Here is a 24,662-nt window from a genome sequence, read left to right on the forward strand (position 1 = left end):
TAGATGAAATGAACAAATTCCTTGAAAAATACAACTTACCAAAAGATATAAGCTGAAACAAAAAATCTGAATAGGTCTATCTAGTAGCAAAATCAAATTTGTTAACAAGCACCTTTCCATAACGTTCACACTAAAAAATAAAAAACCCTCCAGACCCAGATGGTTTCACTAATGAGTTTTATTAAACACTTAAAGAAAAGCAAATGCCAACCCTAGACAAATTTACAAGTTCCTTCAGAAAAATAAAAAATGAAGAAATAGTTCCCAACTCATTTTATAAGGTCAGAAGAGTACTAAAAATAAAATCAAACCAAAAAATTACCAAAAAAAGAGAAAGCTACAGACCAATATCCTTCATGAACATAGACAGAAAAATTCTTAACAGAATGATAACTTAGTGGAAAAATAACTTAACGGGATGATAACGGAATGGAATCTACTTTTCCAAAGTGTGTTTATTTACAATACTGGCAAAAATAACTAACATCCAGATTTCCTTATTTTTTTCTTTTTCTCAGATATTTTTCATTGTTTGAAGAAGCTGCACTTAATAGGGTTTCACGTTTAGAAATATATAGGTTAGCATATTAACGCGTATATATGGAATTCAGAAGGATGGTAACGATGACCCTATATGCGAGACAGCAAAAGAGACACAGATGTAAAGAACAGACTTTCGGACTCTGTGGGAGAAGGCAAGGGTAGGATGATTTGAGAGAATAGCATTGAAACATGTATATTATCATATGTGAAATAGATCGCCAGTCCAGGTTCGATGCATGAGACAGGGTGCTCAGGGCCAGTAAACTGGGATGACCCTGAGGGATGGGATGGGGAGGGAGGTGGGAGTGGGGTTCAGGATGGAGGACACATGTACACCCATGGCTGATTCATGTCAATGTATGGCAAAAACCACTAAAATATTGTAAAGTAATTAGCCTCCAATTAAAATAAATTAATTTAAAAAAGAAAAAAAAAGTAACAAGAGGGATCCCTGTGGAGTTGTAACTCTTCTGTATGTTGACTCTGTCAATGTCAATATCTTGCATGTGACACCGTATGATAGTTTTTACAAGATGTCACCTTTGGGGAAAGTGGGTAGTCTGTATTATTTCTTGCAATTGCATGTGCATCTGCAATTATGTCAAAATAAAAAGCTTAATTAAAATTAACGAACAGGAGTAAAAGAAGTTAGGCACTTTTGAAATTTGTTCTTAAAAGTCTTATGTACACAGGCAGAAAGGCAAATAAACTTTAGCTAAAAATGACTGAATTGATCTACTAATAATGAAAATCCAAACAAGACACACACACACACACACACAAAGAAATATATAGGTTAGGACAATTATTTGTATGTGTCTATGAGATAATATTTACACATAAATTTTTTTTCATTTTGATTTCACATTTAAGTCTTTACTAGCGGGAAAGCAAATAAGACATGATAGTTCTTACAAATTGCTAATTTATACTGCATCAAACCAAATGAAAATTATTTTAAGTAGGACTTTCTCTCCTTCTAATTTATCCTTGAGAACATAAATATATTCAAGTATTTTAATGTATAAACAAATCTTTTCTTAATTAAAAGCTCCCTAGATATTAATTATAAATCCTAAAAACTATAACACTTTGCATGTTTAAATATAAAAAATTTCAACACTTTCAACATTTTGTTTTGCTTCAGTAACCCAGGAAGAATAGAGAAAACAATTTAAAACATGCAATTTCACTTTTACGAAATGAAATTCTGATGTTTTAGAAGGTACAAAAAATGAGGAATTCCAGTTAGTCTTCTAATTAAAAAAGGCAAGCAAAGACCTGTTGTAGCTTACAAAATACTGTTACTATCTAAGTAATACTGAATTTTTTAAAGAAGTATTTCCTTGATGAATTGGAATATTATAGTATATCAGAATCATCATTTAATGGTCAACTATTATCTATTTAGGAAATATAAAACTGAGGGTCACTGCCATTTAAAAGTCAAAAGACAGTCAGAAGGAAACATAAATTAAGGGTTTTTTCTCCTATCTCAAGATTAAAAATGTATTTAATCCAGCAGCTTTTTATATTTTGCTATATAAGTATAAATAATTACTTCATACTATATTCACTTAAAAGGAAGTGGGGGGGGGAATCAGATTAGAAAGAGAAAGACAAAGGAAGAAATGAGAACAGAGCAAGGTAACAAAAACAGATGAGGAACAATTGTAGAGATTTTTTTAAAAAGAGAGAAAATTTTTGAAAGGAGCCTCACTGAAGGCCACACAAGAAGGAAACTCTAGATCTGGGTGAATGGAGTTGCTGGGACATGGTTGCTGGACAATGGAGTGGCATGGGTCTCTCCACTGTATTTCTTCATTAAGTAGCCATTCTTTATTCATAATTGTATGTGTATTAGTCACTCAGTCATGTTCGACTCTTTGTGACCCTATGAACTGTAGCCCACCAGGCTCCTCTGTACACAGAATTCTCCAGGCAAGAATACTGGAATGGGTTGCCATTTCCTCCACCAGAGGATCTTCCCGATTAGGTATCAAACCCATGGTCTCTTACATCTCCTGCATTGGCAGGCATGTTCTTCACCAGTAGTGCCACATGGGAAGCCCTTTTTCTATACAGAAGTGCACATAAAATTGTATTCTGTCATTTTCACAAAGCATTATAAGGTGAACACTTCCCCTTTTAACTCCTTAAGGCATTAATTGCATTGATAGTATTTTATTTCATTATATGATACACAATAGTTTAATCCCCTTAACTAGATATTTATTCTTCCTTATTTTTTGCTTTAAAAATAACACTTACATAAACCTGTACCTAAATCTTCTTATGTTTCCTTGAAAGTTCTTTAATGTAGATTATTCTTAAGTGGCATTACTGAGTCCAAAAAAGGCATAAATTTAAGGATTTTTAAAATTTTACAAAATTTCTCTCAGAAAAAGTAGGCCAAATTACTCCCATCTTGCTACATTTTAATTTTTTTAATGTTACACTTTTACTAAAAATATTCTTACACTCTCAGAACGTAGGTAAAATGTCATTAAAACAAAATCCTTGAAAGAAATTTTCAAGCCCCAGTCAATTGCCAAGTTACTTTAACTGACAAAAGATTCCAATACAACGAATAAATAGGACAGGTTCAAGGAGTTTATTATGAAATTTAATTAACCTGCATAGCCCTCCTGATTATGTTGTTGTTGATCAGTCACTAAGTCATGCTGTGTCCAGGTCTTCCTTAATTGTATTTTCCCATAAAAATAAGTTTTAAAAAGCTTCAGTCCAATATCAACAAACGATTCTATAATATCTTTTAGGATTGTAAGTCATTCTAGTAAGAAATATATATTAAACTGAAAATCAAAATACTTTGGTAGAAGAAAGTAAGTGGAACACTTATAAGTATAGTTTCTTTAGTCTCCACTATAAAACAATGTGTTTACAAAGTGGTGGGCTTCCCTGATGGCTCAGATGGGAAAGAATCTGCCTGCAATGCAGGAGACCTGGGTTTGATCCCTGGGTTGGGAAGATCCCCTGGAGAAGGGAAAGGCTACCCACTGCAGTATTATGGTCTGGAGAATTCCAGGGACAGAGGACCTGGCAGGCTACAGTCCATGGGGTAACAAAGAATCAGATATGACCAAGCGACTTTCACTTTCACTAGAAAACAAAACTACACCCCTTGACTACAGTGTGACATATTACATTATTTAATTAAAACTCAATATTTTGTAATAATCTAGGAGGGAAAAGAATCTGAAAAAGAACAGATGTACATATAAACATAAACTGCTTAGACTTTTAACAGAACCAAAAGTTCCAACAGGTAAGGTTAAATTTACAATAAATTTATAATTCATTAAAGAAGACAAACTTAAAATCCAAATCATGCTGTTCAAAATAATTTAAGCAAAGCAAATCATACCAGGTGCCAAAAAATCAAACATGCATCCAAAAGGGTTTATAAAGCTACAACACAATATTTTTTTAAATAAATTAATTAATATGGTTGAGCAATATACTTACAAAACCTGACATTCTGAACTGAACATTGAAACACTTTAGAAACTAAAAAAAACTTAACTTTTTACTTTTGTAAATTTCAATTAACAGGTCTTGTCTTTTAAAATAATGGCTATTAATTATAAAACGATGTTTAGTTTTTTAAACACATTCCTTAGCTAAGACCAAAAAAAAGTATTTCAGTGTGATTTTGTTATTTAGCATTTAAAAGTTTACTGCAACATGCAAAGAAATGTTTACTTAGATCATGTAATATTGTCACTCACTAAACTTCAGGGGCACACAGCATGTAACCTGGGGCTTCAGTGCAGTTTACTTAAGGGAGACTAACAAATTCCTGGTCTGAGGCAGTCCAGTGGTACGACAGATGACAGGAGTTGGCCAGTACTAATGACGAGGAAGGTGATACGTGCATGCTTATTCAGTCCTGTCTGACTCTTTTCGACCCCATGGACTGTAGCCCACCAGGCTCCTCTGTCCATGGGGATTCTCCAGGCAAGAATACTGGAGTGGGGGCACCATGCCGTCCTCCAAGGGATCTTCCCAATCCAGGGATCGAACCCAGTTCTCCCACATTGCAGGCAGATTCTTTACCCTCTGAGCCACCAGGGAAGCCCCGGGAAGGTGATGGTGCCTAACTGATCATCACCTTTGTTAACTTCATTAATGTTGGCTTCAGTTCAGTTCAGTTCAGTCGCTCAGTCGTGTCCAACTCTTTGCAACCCCATGAATCGCAGCATGCCAGAAATAGTAAATACTGGGACTTCTCTGGTGGTCCAATGGCTAAGACTCCTTGCTCCCAAGGCAGGGGACCAGGGTTCACTCCCTGCAGGGAACTAGACCCCGCCCACTGCAACTAAGACCTGGCACAGCCAAATAAATAAAAATAAATCTAAAAAACAGTAAATACTAGATGTACAGTACTTTATGTCTCTTGTATCTGTCATTTCATGGGGCGTTGTTTTTTTTTAGGATAATCAAACATACTATTGCTCTGTGGTTGCTTTTACATGTCTAAGTTGTGTATTTAGAACAATTATATACACTGCTTAACTCAGACACTATATTCCTTTTCTTCTTTCATGCCAAAGGAAAACAGACAAAGAAAACAATTCCTATATATAATGATTTTCCTTTTTAAAAAAGGCTAAGATAGTAAACTAACAGTACAAGTTTTTTAAAAAAGCAGATCTTACTTTTATGTTTTAGGTATAGAGATAGTACTACACAACTCTAAATTTTAAAATTATATAACCAAGTATATATAACATGGGTACATTATATTATAGATGGAAAGCTTAAAGTGAATTAAAAAAAATCATCTTGGAACATCATAAGTGGTTGACATGTGTGTGGATATGGTGACATAAATTACTAGAAAACATTCATTTAAAAAATAAAACTGCTTAATATTAGGAGGGAGAAGAGTTTTTCAGTCAGTGTATTACGTTTTTCCCCTTTTAATCATTCCCGAAATAAGAATTGTTTCGCAGAATGTTAGAGCTGAAAGGATCCTTAGAAACAGTCTGCCAGTGGTTAATATGGTGCCTCACTTAGAAGATGCTGGGAAATGCGGGGTTGCTTTTGGATATGATAATGACTGAGAGGATGGGTCAGATGGTAAAGAATCTGCCTGCAATGCAGGAGACACAGGTTTGATCCCTGAGTCGGGAAGATCCCCTAGAGAGGAAAAGGCAGCCCACTCCAGTAATCTTGCTTGAGAACTCCCATGGACAGAGTAGCTTTGTGGGTTAACGTCCATTGGGTCACAAAGAGTTGGACATAAGTTAGCGACTAAACCACCACCAATGACTGAGAAATGCTACTGGTATTAGGGATTCTACACATCCTACATGCAAGAAAGTCATTCCTAATGAAGAATTATCCAGCCCGTATGCGTACTATGCCCACATAGTAGTGTACTGACTTATTTCTCCATTTTGAAGATTTAGCCACTTAGGTCCAGAGACATTATTAATAAGTGCTTACTCAAGGACACACAACTGTGTCTAGAACCCAGATTCTCTTCCTCTTTTCTTCTCTTCAGTGAGTAAATTCTTAATAGGAAAACACAGCATTATATATGTATGTATGTATGTGTGTGTGTGTGTGTGTATATATATATATTCATTGTACAATGAATATATAAAACTGTCAAAACATTGGTCAGGCATTAATATTCGAAACTGAAGTAAAACCGCAATTATCTAAAATACTAATACCTTTTCCAATTGCTTCTTTTCTCTTCTAAGAAATCATTCTTTTTCATATAAATCATTAAAAATATCCATCAAAGTTGAGAGGGGAAGAAATCAACTCATCTATTATAGTTACCAAATAAAACATTTTCTGAGTGGGAAAATTACATGGTTTCTGCTGGTTTCAGAACTGGATACTCCATGTTGCTGCTGTTGTTCAGTTAGTTGTGTCTGACTCTTTGTGATCCCATGGTCTGCAGCACGCCAGGCTTCCCTGTCATTCACTATCTCCTGGAGTTTGCTCATACACATGTCCATTGAGTTGGTGATGCCATTCAACCATCTCATTCTGTGGCCCCCTTCTGTTCCTGCCTCAATCTTTCCCAGCATCAGGGTCTTTTACAATGAGTCGGCTCTTTGCAACAGGTGTTCAAAGTACTGGAGCTTCAGCATCAGTTTTGCCAATGTATATTCAGGGTTGATCTCCTTTAGGATTGACTGGTTTGATGTCCTTGCTGTCCAAGGGACTCTCAAGAGTCTTTTCTAGGACCACAGTTCAAAAGCATCAATTCTTCAGCACTCAGCCCCGTTTATGGTCCAACTCTCACATCTGTACATGACTACTGGAAAAATCACAGCTTTGGCTATATGGACCTTTTGTTGGCAAAGTGATGTCTGCTTTTTAAAACACTGTCTAGGTTTGTCATAGCCTTTCTTCCAAGGAGCAAGCATCATTTAACTTTGTGGCTGCAGTCACAGTCTGCAGTGATTCTGGAACCCAAGAAAATAAAATCTGCCACTGTGCTCATTTTTTTCCCTTCTACTTGCCATGATGTGATGTGACTAGATGCCATGCCATAGCACAGAAGTCAAGATGGCGAAGTAGAAGGATGTGCATGCATCTTCTCCTGCAAGAACATCAAAATCGGATACCCTCTAATCTAGCACTAATCTCCCCTGCTAACCCTAAAGTAATTTATTACCATGAAAAGAGCACTGAACTAAAAACCCAAAGGCCAGGACATCCCTGGGGGTTCAGTGGTTGGAACTCCATGCTCCCAATTCGGGGGACCCAGGTTCAATCCCTGATCGGGTAGCTAAGATCCCACAAACTACAACTAAGAGCCTGCACAAAGCAAGTAAGTCCCAGTGCAGCCAAATAAACAAATCAATAATAATAATAAACTCAAAGGCCTTGACACTAATCCCTGCTCTGATATACACATATATACATATAAAACCAGTCACCAAACCTTGACTACATCATAAACACTAAACCCTCTATATCTCTGTTTCATGTTACATAAAATGAAGATTTTAGGTCTCTGCATCCCTTCTAGCTCTAATATTCTGACTCTATATTGCTTCCTTATTGTATAACTAGTAGGATTAAAAAAATAGAGGTGTACCACATAAACATTTATGAAGAAGCACACTACGGTGAGTAGGGACATAATTAAAGACTGAGTCTCAAAAGGTAATCACTGACAGGTTAAAGCCTATTAGTTATTGTTCAGCAGCATGTTTCCTCCTAGTGATATCATTTGCCATTATCTATAGAATAAATCGGAGAAGGCGATGGCACCCCACTCCAGTACTCTTGCCTGGAAAATCCAATGGATGAGGAGCCTGGTAGGCTGCAGTCCATGGGGTTGCACAGAGTCGGACATGACTGAAGCAACTTAGCAGCAGCAGCAGCAGCATAGAATAAGTATCATTCCTTTTCCCTACATTGTCTTAAAAATGAGGGTTATTTAAAAACAACCTTCAGAATAATCCAAAATTGAAGTTTCTTCTCCAAAAGACATTTACATTAAATGTTTAATTTCTCAATACACATTGAGATAAAATTTTTAATTTTAAAATAACATTAGAACTGGCAAAGTAGAGCAAATTGGAGGATTTTTGCACTGCACTGATACGTTAAAATATACACAAGTGTGCATGCTTGTACATACACACTACATGCCTCCCCATTGAGAAATCAGGATCTTTCAGTTTATCTTTTGCTCTTGACACTATATATACAGTCTAAGAAACTTTTTCTTACAAACTTTCAATTGGTGTGTAAAACAGTTCTTATTCCTTTCCATACATTGTGTTATACTTCTGAGGCAATTTATCTATAGTAAATAGTAATCAAAAAATAAAATATGGACAGAGATATTTATTTTTATTTCTCCCTCCATCCCACGCACACATACACTCAACACAATTCCTCCTCCTCCTCCTCCACCACCACCACAGCATACAATGTAAGTCAGATATCAAACTGTATGGAGATTTAATCTATAAAAAAGTTCATGAATGGCCTTACAGTGAACATACATAACACTTTCAAACTATTCAAGAATATACTCTTAAAATATATTTTACTGAAGTTCAGTTACTGAAACATAGTTTCTTTTAGAATATTCTGAAGGTTTCTCTGTGTGTGGTCCCTCTGTCTTACTCATTCATCCTAAAGAAATTCATAATCTTTGTTGCTTCTGATGTCTCACTTTGCTGTGGTTATTTCAACAACATTTAAAATATGTTATTTAAATATTAGTGATTCTGTCTTTTGTTAAGATCATAAATGCAATCTTTCAGTCAATTAAACATGCAATTATTAGTCAATTATGTCCACAGGTCTAGGGTTAGATAATAAAAATAGATGTTCCAAAGACAATGGAACACTGAAACACTTATGTAAACAAACAAAAAAAGACTATCACTATAATCAAAGCATTCTATTTCAAACAAGCAAGAAGTCCTGTCCAACAGATGCTCTTCCACTTGCAATAAACATCTGACAAACAATCAATACTGCAACACTGTACTGTACCAAAACTATCAGGGGTCTCTGCTGATGATACCTCCTTTGCTCGCTTCACAATGGCAATCTCAGGTTTGGGATACCTGCATGCTAAAAATATTTTTAAATCAATGTATTCAAGCAATAACATAAATATGTATAAAACTTTAAATGTACATGAAATTTTGAAGTGAAACATGCTAGTATATGGGCAGTCCTCACTTCGTACAATATTGTGGGGACATAAAAATGACAATGTAAGTGGGAAAGCAATCTTAGTAACGGATGGGAAAAATCACCATTGTTCTGTGATTTTTAAGTTTCTTTTCAAAACATTAAAAAATTCTCTTACTAGTAGTTATAAATATAAAGAGAAAGTTTTTAAACAGTAAAACTATTGACTAAAATATTTGTAACTGAAAATATTAGACACACTAAGAATTATAGTACAGTGTTTTATTCTTCGTACTCACAGATTTAGAGAAAGAACTTACGGGAACCAGCAAGGAAGGGTGGTGACTAGGGATAGTTAGGGTTTGGAATTGACAGGTACACACTGCTATATATAAAATGAATAACCAACAAAGACCTTATAAAAAAGTGCTTTATTCTTTGTAAAATAATTAAATTATCAAAAGTTGCTTCAATAGTGCTAGCACTCTTTCTCATCGTATAACTTACAATATGAAACAAGCAACTTTCCTATGCCTTGGTGAACTGCCACATTCCTTTTTAAGTCTGGAATTGCTTACATTTTACCTTTCATATTTTCAATATTATGAAATAGCTCAGAGAGTTCCTTGAATGTGAAAATTTTACCAAAATCACTTCCTCCCTAAGTCTTCATCCTTCCACCACAACCTCCTCACTTTCCTCATTTATGTAAGTAAGTTTGCCTTCTCTTAGCTCTTCTGGCTAAGTATCTGGAGTCTCTCAAATGGCAGGAGTTCAACAGCAGTATGAATATTCCCAATGTCAGCTATTTCTTCTATAACCTCATTTACATTTGATTAAAATATCACATCAGCATTACCACTTCTAATTTCTTTGTGGCATTTTCACCCTTTTTTTAGTCAATTCTCTTTTGATTATCTTTTTTTTTTTTAAATGTGAAGCATGGGACAGTTGGAAGGTCAAAAATGAAAGTAATGAACTGTAACCTATTAAACAATAAGAATTTATGAACATATATTGATATGAATTCATAACTTAAATAGTTGATGAGGAATGGGGTATTTCATAGACTCAAAGTACCTCCCCACAAAATACTAATCACAAAAGGGAAATAGAAACTCTACAGTGGATAAATCAGACTGATACTACTTAGTCCAGTGTTCAAAAGACATGGTTAACCAAGAAGTGGTTAATATCATCAGGAATAAATAAAAATCATGAGCAACTGACAGGATGGAAAAAAGAACATAAAATTACTTCTGTGATATTCTTGCCTAAGATGCTTCACTGGAAGGTATTCATGAGGAAAGAGACCAAACCAAATTGAAGTACTGCTACAACATAACTAGACTATAATCCTCAAAAGTATCAACGTAATCAAAGCCAAGGGAAAGACTGAGAAACTGTTTCAAATAAAGGGAAATCTAAGTGCAATGCATGGTTCTGGACTGGATCTTTCTGATGTATGGGAATATCAATGGGGCAACTGGTAAAAACTGGAATGACATCAGAGTATAAGAGGGAAGGAATCTATCCATGTTATATTGTGGCTTATATAGGACAATGTTCTTGTTTGTAGGAAATATAAGCCAGCTGTAGTGGGTACTGTGATGCAGTCAATCCCTAGATGCCTGAAGTCTTTCCAAGAGATACTCCTCAGTGACAGTCTTGTGAGGGGACTGCCTCAGCTGAAGAACTTTGCCTCACTCAAGGCTCTGGTGAGGATTATAGACTATTTATGTTGTAGCAGTACTTCAATTTGGTTTTGTCTCTTTCTTCATGAATAACTAACAATGCTATGCTATGCTAAGTCACTTCAGTCGTGTCCAACTCTGTGCAACCCCATAGACGGCAGCCCACCAGGCTCCCCCGTCCCTGGGATTCTCCAGGCAAGAACACTGGAGTGGGTTGCCATTTCCTTCTCCAATGCATGAAAGTGAAAAGTGAAAGTGAAGTTGCTCAGTTGGGTCCAACTCTTAGCGACCCCATGGATTGCAGCCTAACAGGCTCCTTCGTCCATGGGATTTTCCAAGCAAGAGTACTGGAGTGGGGTGCCATTGCCTTCTCCGAATAACTAACAAGGATCTTTAAAAAAAAAAGTGCTTTATTTTTTGTAAAAAAAAAAAGTTAAATGATCAAAAGTTGCTTCAATAGTGCTAGCACTCTGTCTCATCATGTAACTTACAGTATGGAACAAGTACCTTTCCTATGCCTTGGGGAATTGTCATACTCTTTTCTAAGTCTGAAAGAGCTTACATTTTATCTTTCATATTTTTAATATCATGAAATAGCTCATGATATTAAAGTATTGAAGGATCTTCCTGGTGAGGATTTTAGACAGCACTCCCAATAAACTCCTTGCATGTTAAGCTTTGTCTCAGAGACTGCTTCCCAAGGAACCTACCCTGTGCCTGGGATGACAGGGTATCATGTCAGCAATCTATCCCAAATGATTCGGGGGAAAGAATTTAAAAAAAAAAAAAAGCTTATACTGTACTATATGTGAAACTTTTCTAGAAACTTGAGGTTGTTTCTAAGTTTTAATAAAAGTAATATAAAATTGAAAAAGGAAAGAAAAAAGCAATATAAAATTGAGTGGGGAAAATATAGAAAGAACAGGCTGATGAAAAGCAGAAGAAAAACGTATTACAGAGGGCATGGTTTACCAAAGAAATGAGACTAACCAATGAACAGCATATTCAAGGTAATAATGCAAAAGAAAAAGAGATGAGCAACAAGGAATAAATCTCTTATACAGTATTTATCACTCAGTGATTGCTGCATAACTATAAAATCAGTGTTAACAATGAACACTTTCTGTAATGTCCTTAACAAACCCTTTTGAGTATTAAAAATGTTATAATAATGTTTTTGAAACCATAAGATCTTTCTCACACACAAACATAAAATTTTGCAAGCTCACAAAATATGCCACATCTTACATTATTGCTCTCGCACCTGTTTGCCTGTTTCCTTTCAAAATGCAAGCATGCCTGAGTTTATCTACATGACCTCAACTCTCTCTCACCTTAAAAACAAAACACTTGCTATATTGTTACTCAAAATATTGCTCCCCCTGGACCTGTAGCACTGAACCACTGGGAAACATAGAAACACAGAATTGTCAGAAACACCAAACTCAGGTTCAAACCCATACCTACTGAAACAACATTTGTATTTCAATAAGATTCCCAGGTGATTTTATATGTACATTAAACTTCGTGAAGCAGGTTCTAGTTTTCACTGTGGAATACAGAGAGCTACAAACAGCATTGCTCCCACCCTTACAGAGAAATAACGTCTAACTAAATTCAAATTTATGATTTATTTTTAAGCTTTAAGGGAACTCAAGTCACAAAGCAAATAGCTGGGCCTAAATCAAAAGAGAAGAGGCCCCTGCAAAGACAGAGGAGATGTCAGCACATGTTTATCTGAGACAGATGCAACCGGACACCATAAGAAGAGGACGGCTAGAATAGTAAGGGAACAGGTGAAGGCAGGCTGATGATCAGTGAGTCAGTGTGAAGGATTCGGGTGCGAATACTCTGTGGGAGTCTGCACCTACCTGCAGGTTCTTTCACTAGAAATCTCACCAGACACAAATGATAACAGAGGGAGCCCTAAGAAAGTGTCCAGTGGTTCAGATCTAGAGGAAAGGAAAGCTGCAGAAGGGACAGGAAACTATCTGAATCCTTTTTTCAATCTCTCCTATGAGTCAAAGCCTTCATCTATGAAAAGGGCAAAAATACTGTCACCCTTAGGGTAGGTTTTGCCTCAGACTAATTCAGTTTTAGCACTCAAAGTCCCACATTCCAAGAAAAGAAATGTTCCCTAGTCATTGGGTAATTTAATTTGAAAGTGGAGTTTCAAATCATCTTCCTGATTTCTCTAAGCTTCCTACCAAAGGAAATGAAAAGACATTACTTGCTAAATGGTCTGCATATTTTCTACACCATGCTGTTAAAAAGAGGTGTAATTTGCTTACCCATGGTATAACATTTTTCTCTGATAAACTAGAATTCTACACAGGACTCTGTAAAAAATGAGTAAACTGGTACCATATGTTTAAATTACTTTCAGACTCCTGACTGATGGGGAAAGAGATAACCTCAGTATTACTCAGGATACTGCCCAACACCCCCTGCCCTCCGCATCCAAAGTTCCCTTTAAAGAGTTGAATTCTTTATTGGTACTGCCTCCGCAGTCAACTAAAATCCAGCTTCTCCCCACATAATTCTTACAAAACCAACAAATACATCGCTCTCTTTCAAGTTATTATATCCAATAAACCTTCTATACCCCCAGCACCCACCCCTCTCCCCAGTCTTCCTCTTATTTGAACTATCTAAAGCATCAGATCATCCCCTCTTTCTTGAAATGCTCTCTTCTTCACTTAGCTTCTGGAATACACTATTCTTGTTATTTTTCCTAACTTTGTAGACATTTCTCAGTCTCTTTCTAGTTTTCATTCCTTTTAATTTCTTTATTTTTAATTAGAGGATAACTGCTTTATAATATTGTGTTGGCTTCTGCCATATATCAACATGAATTGGCCACAGGTGTATGTATGTCTCTTGATCTTCGTCTTCCCTTCCAATAAACATCACTGTTTTTCAGAGTTCTATCCTGGATCTTCTCCATCTATATACAACTGTTGACACCTACACTTACATCTTCGGCCTAAACTTCAATGAGCTCTAGATTTAAGTATATAAATACACACACACACACACACACCCCTACTCCCTTGACATCTCCATTTATATTCACAGAGGTATATAAAACTTCAAATCTATTCTTTCCCCAGTCTTCTCCCTTGCAGTAAATAATACGTTTTACTGAGTCACTATAGTCAGAAACCTAAGTCATCACTTACTATTTCCTTTCCCTTAATTTCCTTCCCATCAGATCACTCTCAAAAGTCTATTTGGAACCTATCTCTTCCTCTTCATTTCCATGGCCTCCTAGTCTCAGCCACCAACATTGCTAGCCTAGACCACTGTAACAGCTTCCTAAATGGTCTCCCAGCTTATGCATTGCACTCTCCAGTGTGCTCACGCAGTTGTGTCTGACTCTGCGACCCTAGCAGCCAGAGGGCTCTTTAAATACCATTACTACATTCCTGTTTAAATGGCCTTCATATGGTTTACCCAGAAAGGTCCTGACTAATCTGGCTTCTGCCTACCAACATCTCATCCCATACCCTTTGTTCATTAAGTTCCACTCATATTTGCCTTCTTTCAATTTCTATAACACACCAAGTCCCTTCCTTGATACTTGCTTTTCCTTCTGAGAATGCTCTTCCTTTATGTCTGATGAATGGCTTCTTCTCAATCCTTTATTATTTATATTTATCATCTCAATCTTAAATATTACCTAAACAAAAGCCTTGCTAGATCACCTTTAAGTAAAGGTCCTTCTGTTTATACTTCTAATAGCACACACTATAATTATTTCATTATTTACTTTATTTCTCATATCTTTCTGCTCTCAAAAATGTAAGTTTCATGAGAATATTTTCCTGAATTAATTCTCTGACGCACCCGCAATATCCAGTACCATGTTTATGATATGGTAGGAGATTAACAAATATTTGTTACATAAATAAATTTTCAAAGTTTAGGAAGGTTTTCTTTAAACAGTACGCTAGGTACGTTTTTTAAAAGCTCATTCAAAAATCTAAAGGAAAATTACAGTAAAAGTTAGAAAGTTAAGAGATTTATTATGACAGTTGGAAGTCCCAGATACTAGTTTTTTGACTTTTTCAAAATTCTCCCACAATTTACAAACTTTTTGCACATTGACTTTGCTTTGATTTCCCTTATTTTAAAACTAACAATGCCATATTTGCTTTCGTATTGAATGTGTTTATTATGCAAACATATAAAAGGTAGACTAAGTTATGTTACCAGCATAGGTGACTTTTATCGAGAATTTGAGTTGTTACCTTTTTTCCAGCATGTTAAAAATCCCAGATATGAATATCTGTTGTCATTGTTTTTTAGTCCTTAAGTCATGTCCAACTCCTTTGTGACACCATGGACTGTTGCCTGCCAGGTTCCTCTGTCCGTGGGATTTCCCAGGCAAAAATACTGGAGTGGGTTGCCATTTCCTTCTCCAGGGGATCTTCCCAACCAAGGGATCAAAACCGGGTCTCTTGCATTGCAGGAGGATTCTTTACCCACCAGGAAAGCCCTGTGAATATTTAAAAAGGTGCAATAATGAAAACAGGGATTTTAGAGTCAAACAAAGCTAAGCTAAAAACTTACTCTACTTGCTCTACTCTGCCACACAGGTTTAAGGATCTTGGGCAAGCTCCTCTTAGCCTCAGCATCTTAATCCAGAGAATGGAGATGATTCATTCTCTCTCCAAGAGAAGTAAACAGAATAATTACATGAAAACTCACTTAATTAGCTCAGTATGTCTATAGCAAATATTCAGTAACTGCTAAGTAATGTAATGAAAATAGTGTCAGCAGCAGCAATAGGGGAGCAGTGGGATGTCTACTATAAAATATAATAACCACTATACAATAGAAATTCAGAAGCTATATTACAAAAATACCATGCTATTTTTAAAATCACAAATGTTTTAATAACCTAATGCCCTAAATAATCTGTACTAAGACTTAGAAGGCAGAAAATCTAAATTAAGCCAAGTAAAGAACACCATTCTAACTTCAACTAAGTACCTTTTAGATATTTACAACAATCCTTTGGCCATAATCGTAATGTTAGCACAAATACGAGATCTTCAGTGTGAGATCTGAAGAGTCAAAGATCAGTAACAATGTGATAGGCACAATGGGCTAGCTGGAAAGACAGGAGAGAGTAGTGGTCTGTGTCACTGAAACATCTATCAAGATTTCTATAGAGTGAGGTAAGTTAGAAGGAGAAAAACAAATAATGTATATTAACATATATATATGGAATTTAGAAAGATGCTACTGATGAAATTATTTGCAGGGCAGAAATGGAAACACAGACATAGAGAACAGACTGTGGATACAAGGGGTGGGGGTGGGGAAGGAGAAGGCAGGATGGATGGAGAGAGTAACATGGAAACTTACATTACCATGTGTAAAGTAAATAGCCAATGGTAATTTGCTGTATGACTAAGGGAACTCAAACCGAGCTAGAGGGGTGTGATGGGGAGGGAGATTCAAGAGCGAGGGAACATAATGGTATACCTGTGGCTGATTCAGGTTGGTGAAGCATTTATCCTTCAAGCAAAAAATCAATTAAAAAAAAAAAAAAAGATTAAACTCTACTGAAAAACCTAAGGGTGAAGAGAGAGAGAGAAAATGAAAGAAAAATAATAAGAAAACACCATGGAAGAGTGACAAAAAGCAGACATTAGAAACCGTAACAGATGCCAAGAAGCAGCCCTCCTTACACAGCAGAAAAGTTTACCACAACCACAAGGGATGAATGAGAATAGAGTGGCCAGTCTGAGGGCACTGGAGATAGGATGGGGAGCAGCACAATAAATCCAACACCTTTCACCAGCACTGAGACACAGTCCGAAAAGCATGCCAACTGAAACAGCACAGTGTTCTGGAGGCACTGAGTGTGATGACTAGTACATCTACAAATAGAAGTAAGTAGCCCCAGAGAAAATCACTGTATTAAAATACAGTAAACAAAAACTCTGACATCTGGGAGAAGCAAAACTGTGCTCAATATACTTTACTAAGGCAAAGAAAAATGCAGTATGTTCAGATATGTTGCCATCAAAAATAGTCAAAGTAAACATTTCAGAGGTTAAGAGAAATGACATTTTGCTGCCTGCAAAGTCCTTTGTGTAGAAGAGTCTCTCATTTACCAGATGGTTTCAGGTAACCACATTACTATATTTTAACAAGTAACTACTTGCTTTTATGTGGTTATTTTCATTAACTTAGAGCAGACATAAACCTATGAGTCAAGGACAAGGCTAGAGTTTTACTCATTAATTCAGCTGAGTAGCAAAATGCTAATAAACTCTGCACTCAGGAATTTAGCCCCTATTTGTTCTAGTTAGCTTTATACTCTCACATGCCAAAGAAACCCAGAAAAGAGTAGAGTTATGCAAACTCATCACTATTTTTAGAAAAACTAAAACAGTCATCGTTAATAGTGGTTCAATAACAGATCATCCCTAACTTTCAAGGTCATCCATTGTCGTTAGTTCTGCCTTACCCTTTGGATGACCCTATAACACTGCAGACTTTATATTATTTTGATTTTCCTATCTACAAATTTGTTTATAAAAATTTGCTTGTCACAATTACTATAAAAAGTAAGCAAATAGTCACTACTGAGAGGACCACCACCAAATTACTGGTGAATTCAACTATAGCAGTGTTTGACTTATCTGGAAGTCCTATTTTCTAAGTGTCTAACTTTTAGAATTTAGTAAAGAACTTAGAGGTGAAAGGACATTGCAATCAAGGAAAACAGTTACTGCAAAGTTCATTTATGATAATGAGGTGAAGAGTCTGATAGTGAACATGTGCTCAGTCACTCAGTCGTGCCTGACTCTTTGCAACTCCATGTACTGTAGCCCACCAGGCTCCTCTGTCTATGGAATTTCCAGGCAAGCATACTGGAGTGGGTTGCCATTCCCTATTCCAGGGGATCTTCCCAACCTAGGGATCAAACCCATATCTCTTGAGTCTCCTGCCCTGCAAGCAGATTCTTTACCACTGATCCACCTGGGAAGCCCCAAAGAGTCTATGATAGAGAGGTGAGGAATTACTCTTCTGTCCTTATCCAGAGAAAAATAAATGTAAAATGAAGGAAATGAGCTAGAACAAAGAGAATATACTGAAAATAGCAAGTATCAATGGATGATAGGCAAAGGGGAGAGACAGGGACAAAGAGCGAAGAAAGTAATTGTCTTTTCTATTCATATATTTATATGAAATACAGCATTTCATATGAAGCAATGGCCATTGATCAGACTGGTTTTATTTTGCTAAATTCCTCCCCTTCCTCCCATTCAATGTCTCCTCCAGGGACAGTTGGCAATATCTAGAGACATTTTTCAGAGACGGCAATGGCACCCCATTCCGGTACTCTTGCCTGAAAAATCCCATGGATGGAGGGGCCTGGTAGGCTGCAGTCCATGGGGTCACTAAGAGTTGGACACAACTGAGCAACTTCACTTTCACTTTTCACTTTCATGCACTGGAGAAGGAAATGGCAACCCACTCCAGTGTTCTTGCCTGGAGAATCCCAGGGACGGGGGAGCCTGGTGGGCTGCCGTCTATGGGGCCGCACAGAGTCGGACACGACTGAATCGACTTAGCAGCAGCAGCAGCAAGGCTAGGTCATAAATCTGTGGTAGGCTGAATAATATTACCCCCCACCATATGTCCACATTCTAATCCTTCAACCTGTCTTCACAGGAGAGTTTGCAGATGTGACTAAATTAAGGATTTTGAGAGAGAAAGATTATCCTGAATAATCCAGGTCAGTTCTAAATGTAATCCCAAGGGTCCTTATAAGAGAATGGTAAAAAGGTCAATGATGTGACAACTGAAGCAGAGATTAATGTGAGCAGGAACGAGCACATGCCAAAACCTGGAAGAAACGAGCACCAGGTTCTCCACTAGGACCTGGAGAAGGACAGAACCTTGGTAACACTTTTATTTTAGCCACTTAAGTCTAATTTTGGCCTTCAGACTTCAGGAACTCTAACTGAATGAACTTGTGATGTTTTAAGCCACTATATTTGTGGTAATTTGTTACAGCAGCAATAGGAAACTGATACAAAGTCTTACCACTTCTACTCAGCTCTCTTGGAACATTTTCTCTGGGAGTCCTGATTCATTTTCAGACTGTCATGCTGGTGAAATCAAATCCATCTACACTAGTCAGTAGTTCCATTTGAGCCCAAACTCCCAGTCATGTCCAACAAAGTGCCAGACAAGTGAGTGTAGCCATCTTGGATCCTGTAACTAGCTCATCTGCCAGCTGTTTACTACGTGACCCCCACAGATACTGCATGAAAGAGACAAATCACCCAGCTGAGCCCTGCCTATATTCCTGATCCATAAAACCATGAGATGTAACACAACGGTCACTGTTTTATGTCACAAATAACTCTAGAGCTCAAGTTACATGTTAAATGATGATTAAAGATTGTTAATAGAATATATCCATTTTACAATGGAAAGGAAAAAAATCCTATTTATGTTATCTGTTTTCTAGGCAGAATCCCTAGTTATAGGGCTACTCCAATATGTTCATTAACTCTTAAAACTATTCATAATTAAGGCTGTTGGAATATACTGCCATAATGAGGCTCTTCCCATATTGGAAAAATAACTGATAGTAACAAAGCTTCATTTACTTATCCAGGGCCAAGATATAGACGTTCCCAGCTTATTAGAGATGACTCACTCCTCCTGATTCAATCCACATTTCATATCCTCATCTGTTCTCCTCTTGGAGGTCCGGTTATTCTTTTATTTTCTTTTACTGTTTCACTAAGGCACTGAAATATCTTTATTCGCAAATGTTAAACTGGAGTATGAAATGTTTTCTTGCCCTCTTTCCTACTGTCTCTGAGCAAAAGCCAAGATTATCGCCAATTCATCCCAGAGGCTAACAGCTTAACAGCTTTGCTACTTATATAATCCTATACAAAGGGTTGACAAAAATGGGAATACTCTTTTTAAAGAGTCCAAGATCCCTAGTGGATTTGAACTCCAGGAAAAGTCATATTTGTTTTTATGTATTCTAAGGCATCTGGTCCCATCACTTCATGGCAAATAGATGGGGAAACAGTGAAAGCAGTGTCAGACTTTATTTTGGGGGGCTCCAAATCACTGCAGATGGTGATTGCAGCCATGAAATTAAAAGACACTTACTCCTTGGAAGGAAAGTTATGACCAACCTAGAGAGCATATTGAAAAGCTGAGACATTACTTTGCCAACAAAGGTCCGTCTAGTCAAGGCTATGGTTTTTCCAGTGGTCATGTATGGATGTGAGAGTTGGACTGTGAAGAAAGCTGAGTGCTGAAGAATTGATGCTTTTGAACTGTGGTGTTGGAGAAGACTCTTGAGAGTCCCTTGGACTGCAAGGAGATCCAACCAGTCCATTCTAAAGGAGATCAGCCCTGGGTGTTCTTTGGAAGAAATGATGCTAAAGCTGAAACTCCAGTACTTTGGCCACCTCATGCAAAGAGCTGACTCACTGGAAAAGACTCTGATGCTAGGAGGGATTGGGGACAGGAGGAGAAGAGGATGACAGAAGATGAGATGGCTGGATGGCATCACCGACTTGATGGACATGAGTTTGAGTGAACTCCGGGAGTTGGTAAAGGACAGGGAGGCCTGGCGTGCTGCGATTCATGGGGTCGCAAAGAGTTGGACATGACTGAGCGACTGAACTGAACTGAACTGAATGTATAACTAATACAATGAATCCTGCTCATTCTTGAAAAACTAAATTGATATTTTAAATGTTTTTTAAAATAATTACAAATAGAAATAGTAATTGCAGAAATTTGAAAACAAATTTGGTTTAAAAAGCTCAGCTAGAATTAAAAGGCAATAGTAATATCAGCACAACAATGTACTGTCAGGAGAATATGGACTCTTTCTGGAAGAAAGACAACAGGTTGAACAGATAAGTTGAGAGCATAACATCTACTTTAAAAAAAACTTGGCAGGAAATCAGTTTGTAATTTAAAAATCACAATATCTTACTTAACCATAACAAGACATCCCACAAAGTTTGCTTTATCTATTACAAATTGATTCTAAGGCTTTATCTTGCCACAGACTATATCAAATGCCTACTGATAAACACATAAGAAAGATAAGGGCCAATGTGACAAATTTCAGCAGTAGACCCACTTCCATTTCAAAGCATAGATGTTTTCTTGTAATGTTTCCACACCAAATCCAAAACACTACATTAGATCATGCAAGCACACGCTTTCCAAAAACATGTAAGATTTCCTATTATAAGAAACCGCTCTTTTAATGATTTATTTCATTAGAAAGTGCACTTAGTACACACACATTTAATACACAGGCTGAGTATTTAAAAACACTCAAAAAGCAACAATAAAAGAAAAATATGACAATTTTTCATTTGTCTGGGGAAAAAATTTATTTCAGCAATAGATTGAGTTGTATGCATTCTTGACATAAGAAATCTCTTTACCTTAAGTGGTTAATGACTAGGGTAATTTACTAGTTATGATCCCAGTTATCTCCCTCAAAACTATATGCACTGACTGGTATCGAAAACTGTATTAGAATTAATTCTATACTAAAAATTAAAGCATCATCATCAATAAATGTCACATGAGTCAAAAGGCACTAATTTAGTCATCAACATTGGTAAAATTAGTTGACTTAAACTTTACAATTGTTTAGCTTATAAGTCAAATAAGCATTTGACTACTACATTGTTTCCTATATCCTTGCTTGTTTATCTTGAACAAACACAATTTAAATTACCAACTTCTCTCTCATATAACTTATATATTATTAAGTTTGGCACTAACTGATCTCCATTGACTGAAATTTATAGGTCCTTTCCAGTATTTAAAACCATGTTAAATTTTAAAGCATTACCTTCACTGGAAAATGTAGCATTCCTACCACAATACTATTGGCATGTGCTAAAACAATAAGGTACAAGGTAAAATTTATCCATGTGTATCACAGAACATGCTTTTCATGAACTGTTATAAAATCATATTAAGACGGCCCTCCAATCTTGAAACAATGTTAATGCAGAATTTCTAAGAAATTACTTAGAAAAGGCCAAATGTGAGTTCAAACAGTCTTATCCATGGAGAAAGATTCCCAAAACTAATGCTCTGGCATGGATGTCTTTATAGTTTTTTCCAATGGTCACATTTTTGGAAATGATTATTTTAAAACCACACACTGAGTGCACATATAGCTTACAAACATGCTAATATCTGATTATGACTTCATATAATATCATGATTACATATTGAATAACCGAAATTGATTGGGATGTTACATTTTTCCTATAGAAGCACTGTGAGTAGACAATGTCTGGAATGATCCAATACCATAAATTGTTCCACAATTCCCTGAACTGAGGAAAAGAAAGAAGTTAAAAGTTTTCTTTACTGCTAAAGAAATAACTAATAAAAAGTTTCTGAAAAAGTAGTATAGAAAAATCATGCTTATGAGGTACATAATTCTTTCCTCCATTCCTATCCACAGATCAAAGAAGCACTTTCAAGTGCCTCTGGCAAACGAAACGTCTTTTTCCAAATAAATGGGCTCCTAACCTAAGGAATCTATGAAATGTTTATTTACCTACCAACCCTGAAGGAGAAGAGGCGTAAACTTAGAGGAAAAAAACACAACTTTCAAACACACGAGAATGTAATATAAAACAGCAGCAATGTATGTTGTTTGTATCAGGGTATTTAAATGGCAAAGGTATTTTAAGAAGGAATGATTGATCACTGGTTCCTTTCACCTCTTCTGGTTTTCTGACTTCTTAGCTTTTTCACTTGGACTCAAATTCTGACCTACCAGCATTCTGCACTAGTTTTAAAAATATCCTCTTTTAACATGTTAGCTTAAAAATAGCTTGGTTTTCACCATTCCAGATTATTTTTGAGCAGAAGTCTGCTTTTTATTGTAGTCACAGATTTCCAGAAAAAAAAATACCTTCCTATCTACTGCATTCTTTCATCCTCTGAGGAAACAACAGAAAGAGTTTAACTTGGGTAGCACCAAACCTATGATGGACTGACTTGCCAGTCTGTATGTGCTATTGTTGGTCTACTCCACTCTTTCCATTTCCCAGGAAAATGTTTCCTTCGGCTGTTCAAATGAATCCAACTGGAGGCGTGTACAAACAGGCAGCTGAGAGTATCTCTGCCTTAAGAAGCAACATCCCTTCTTTCGGACCCACACATCTTCTTTTGATAATCATTCAACAAAGTTTCCTCCTGCCTGTCGGCTTAGCCACCTGCACGGCTGCACGCTCCCAGAGGCAGCACGAGCTAGGGGACAGGACGACTAGGGGGTGTGGGGGTCGGGGGAAAGTGAACACGGCAAATCTAAACAAAATCAGAGTTCTCGTCGGTTGGTAACTGGGGCTGAAGCTCCGATTCTGAGGCTGGGGAGGAACCAGCCAAGCGTTGGCCCCGGCTGCCTGGCACGATCCGCGGCTGTCCTACCTGCCCCGGGGACACTCAGGAGGCGGAAAGTTCCCCCTCCTCCGACGTCCCAGGCGCGAGGCCAGGAAGGCGAGGGGAGCGGCGGCCAGGGGCCCAGGCCGAGGGGCGAGCGGGGGAAAGGAGGGCGCCGGGCCCCCCGGATCGACCCCTCGGGTCCCCCTTACCTTGGGCGATGGCGATGGACTCGAAGCGATGCAGCTCCTTGAGCAGGCAGCTCCTCTCGCTGGAGTGCAGGCTGTAGATGAAGTCGCGCGCGCCCTGCGCCGTGTTCAGCGCCTCTATGGGCTCCTTCTTGGGGTGGGTGCCCAGCGCCCGGGGGCCGCCTGGGGCCGCGAGCGCCAGCAGCCCCCGCCCGCAGCAGCACCAGGAGGGCGGACGGGGCGCGGCGGCGGCGGCCGGGCCCGGCCTCAGGCTGCGCGCGGTCCGGCTCCTCAGCAGCGGCAGCAGCCGGGACATGGCGAGCTGAGGAGCGGGGACCCCGCGGCAGTCCGGGAGGGCGATTTCTGACGAGGCCTCGGGAAAGAAGGAGCTGGCCTCAGCCCGACCCCGCCCCGACGTCCTCCTGATAGGCGGCCGAGGCGCCGGGCACCATGCACTCCCCGGGCCCGCGCGGCTGAAGCCTCCTCTTGCGTCCTCCTTCCCTTCCCCGAAGGCCCGCGGCACCTCCGGTCCCTCCCGACGACGAAAACTTTCTCTGAGGCGGCCGGGCCGGGAGAGCGCTCCGGGAGAAGACTGGCTGGCGGGCGGGCTGGCGGCGCGGGCGGGCGCCTCCCAGCCGACCCGGAGCAGCGAGGGCGGGCGGGCGGGTTCGGCAAGGGTTTGCGTCTGTCAGTCTTATCTTCCAGAGGGATGAGTCAGCCACGCGCCGCCCTTCTCCGGCACCGCCCTCCCTTATCGCCGGTTTTCCCAGCCTCTGGCCGGCGCTCGTCCTCACGCCTCACGTCTGCCTCAAAGGTGCCGCGCTCTCGGGCCCCAGCCGCCGCCGCTACCCCTAGCGGCAGGGTAGGGGGTAACAGGGCGGGGCGAAGGAAGGGGGCGGGTAAGGGGCGGGGCTGCGCAGGCGCAGGGCGCAGGCTCTCGGAGCGCGCGCGCGCGCGCGCGCACTCCCGCGTGAGGCGAGTGCACGCGCGTCCTCCCGCCCTCCGGTGCTTGAAGGTGCAGGGAGAGGGCAGTGGCTGCCGGCCCTGGCCTCCGCCACATTTGAGTCCAGACTGAGGGGTACGGAAGAAGAGCCTTGAGCCCCTCGCTGGGCTGGGTAGCGCGACTGCCACCCGTCCCGCCCTAGCG

General features: G+C 38.7%; 1 protein-coding gene across 8 annotated transcripts in view; it reads right to left on the reverse strand.

Annotated features, from left to right (window-relative positions):
- TMEM65 (transmembrane protein 65) overlaps window positions 1-24,662 on the reverse strand; it is a 45,989-nt gene extending 21,327 nt beyond the window's left edge. For 4 of the 8 annotated variants that reach the window (XM_044928805.2, XM_044928806.2, XR_003103690.3 and 1 more), the window contains exons 1-2: window positions 23,540-24,662; window positions 9,055-9,135 (exon numbers count right to left, since the gene is read on the reverse strand). In XM_044928805.2, coding sequence (XP_044784740.2) covers window positions 9,055-9,135; window positions 23,540-23,831 — 373 coding nt within the window. In that variant the 5' untranslated portion in view covers window positions 23,832-24,662. The remainder of the gene's footprint in view (window positions 1-9,054; window positions 9,136-23,539) is intronic. The other 4 variants (XM_044928803.2, XM_025265470.3, XM_044928804.2 and 1 more) reach the window with 4 other exon arrangements.

The sequence above is a fragment of the Bubalus bubalis genome, chromosome 15 (genome assembly GCF_019923935.1).
Source record: "Bubalus bubalis isolate 160015118507 breed Murrah chromosome 15, NDDB_SH_1, whole genome shotgun sequence".
Classification (NCBI taxonomy): Eukaryota; Metazoa; Chordata; class Mammalia; order Artiodactyla; family Bovidae; genus Bubalus; species Bubalus bubalis.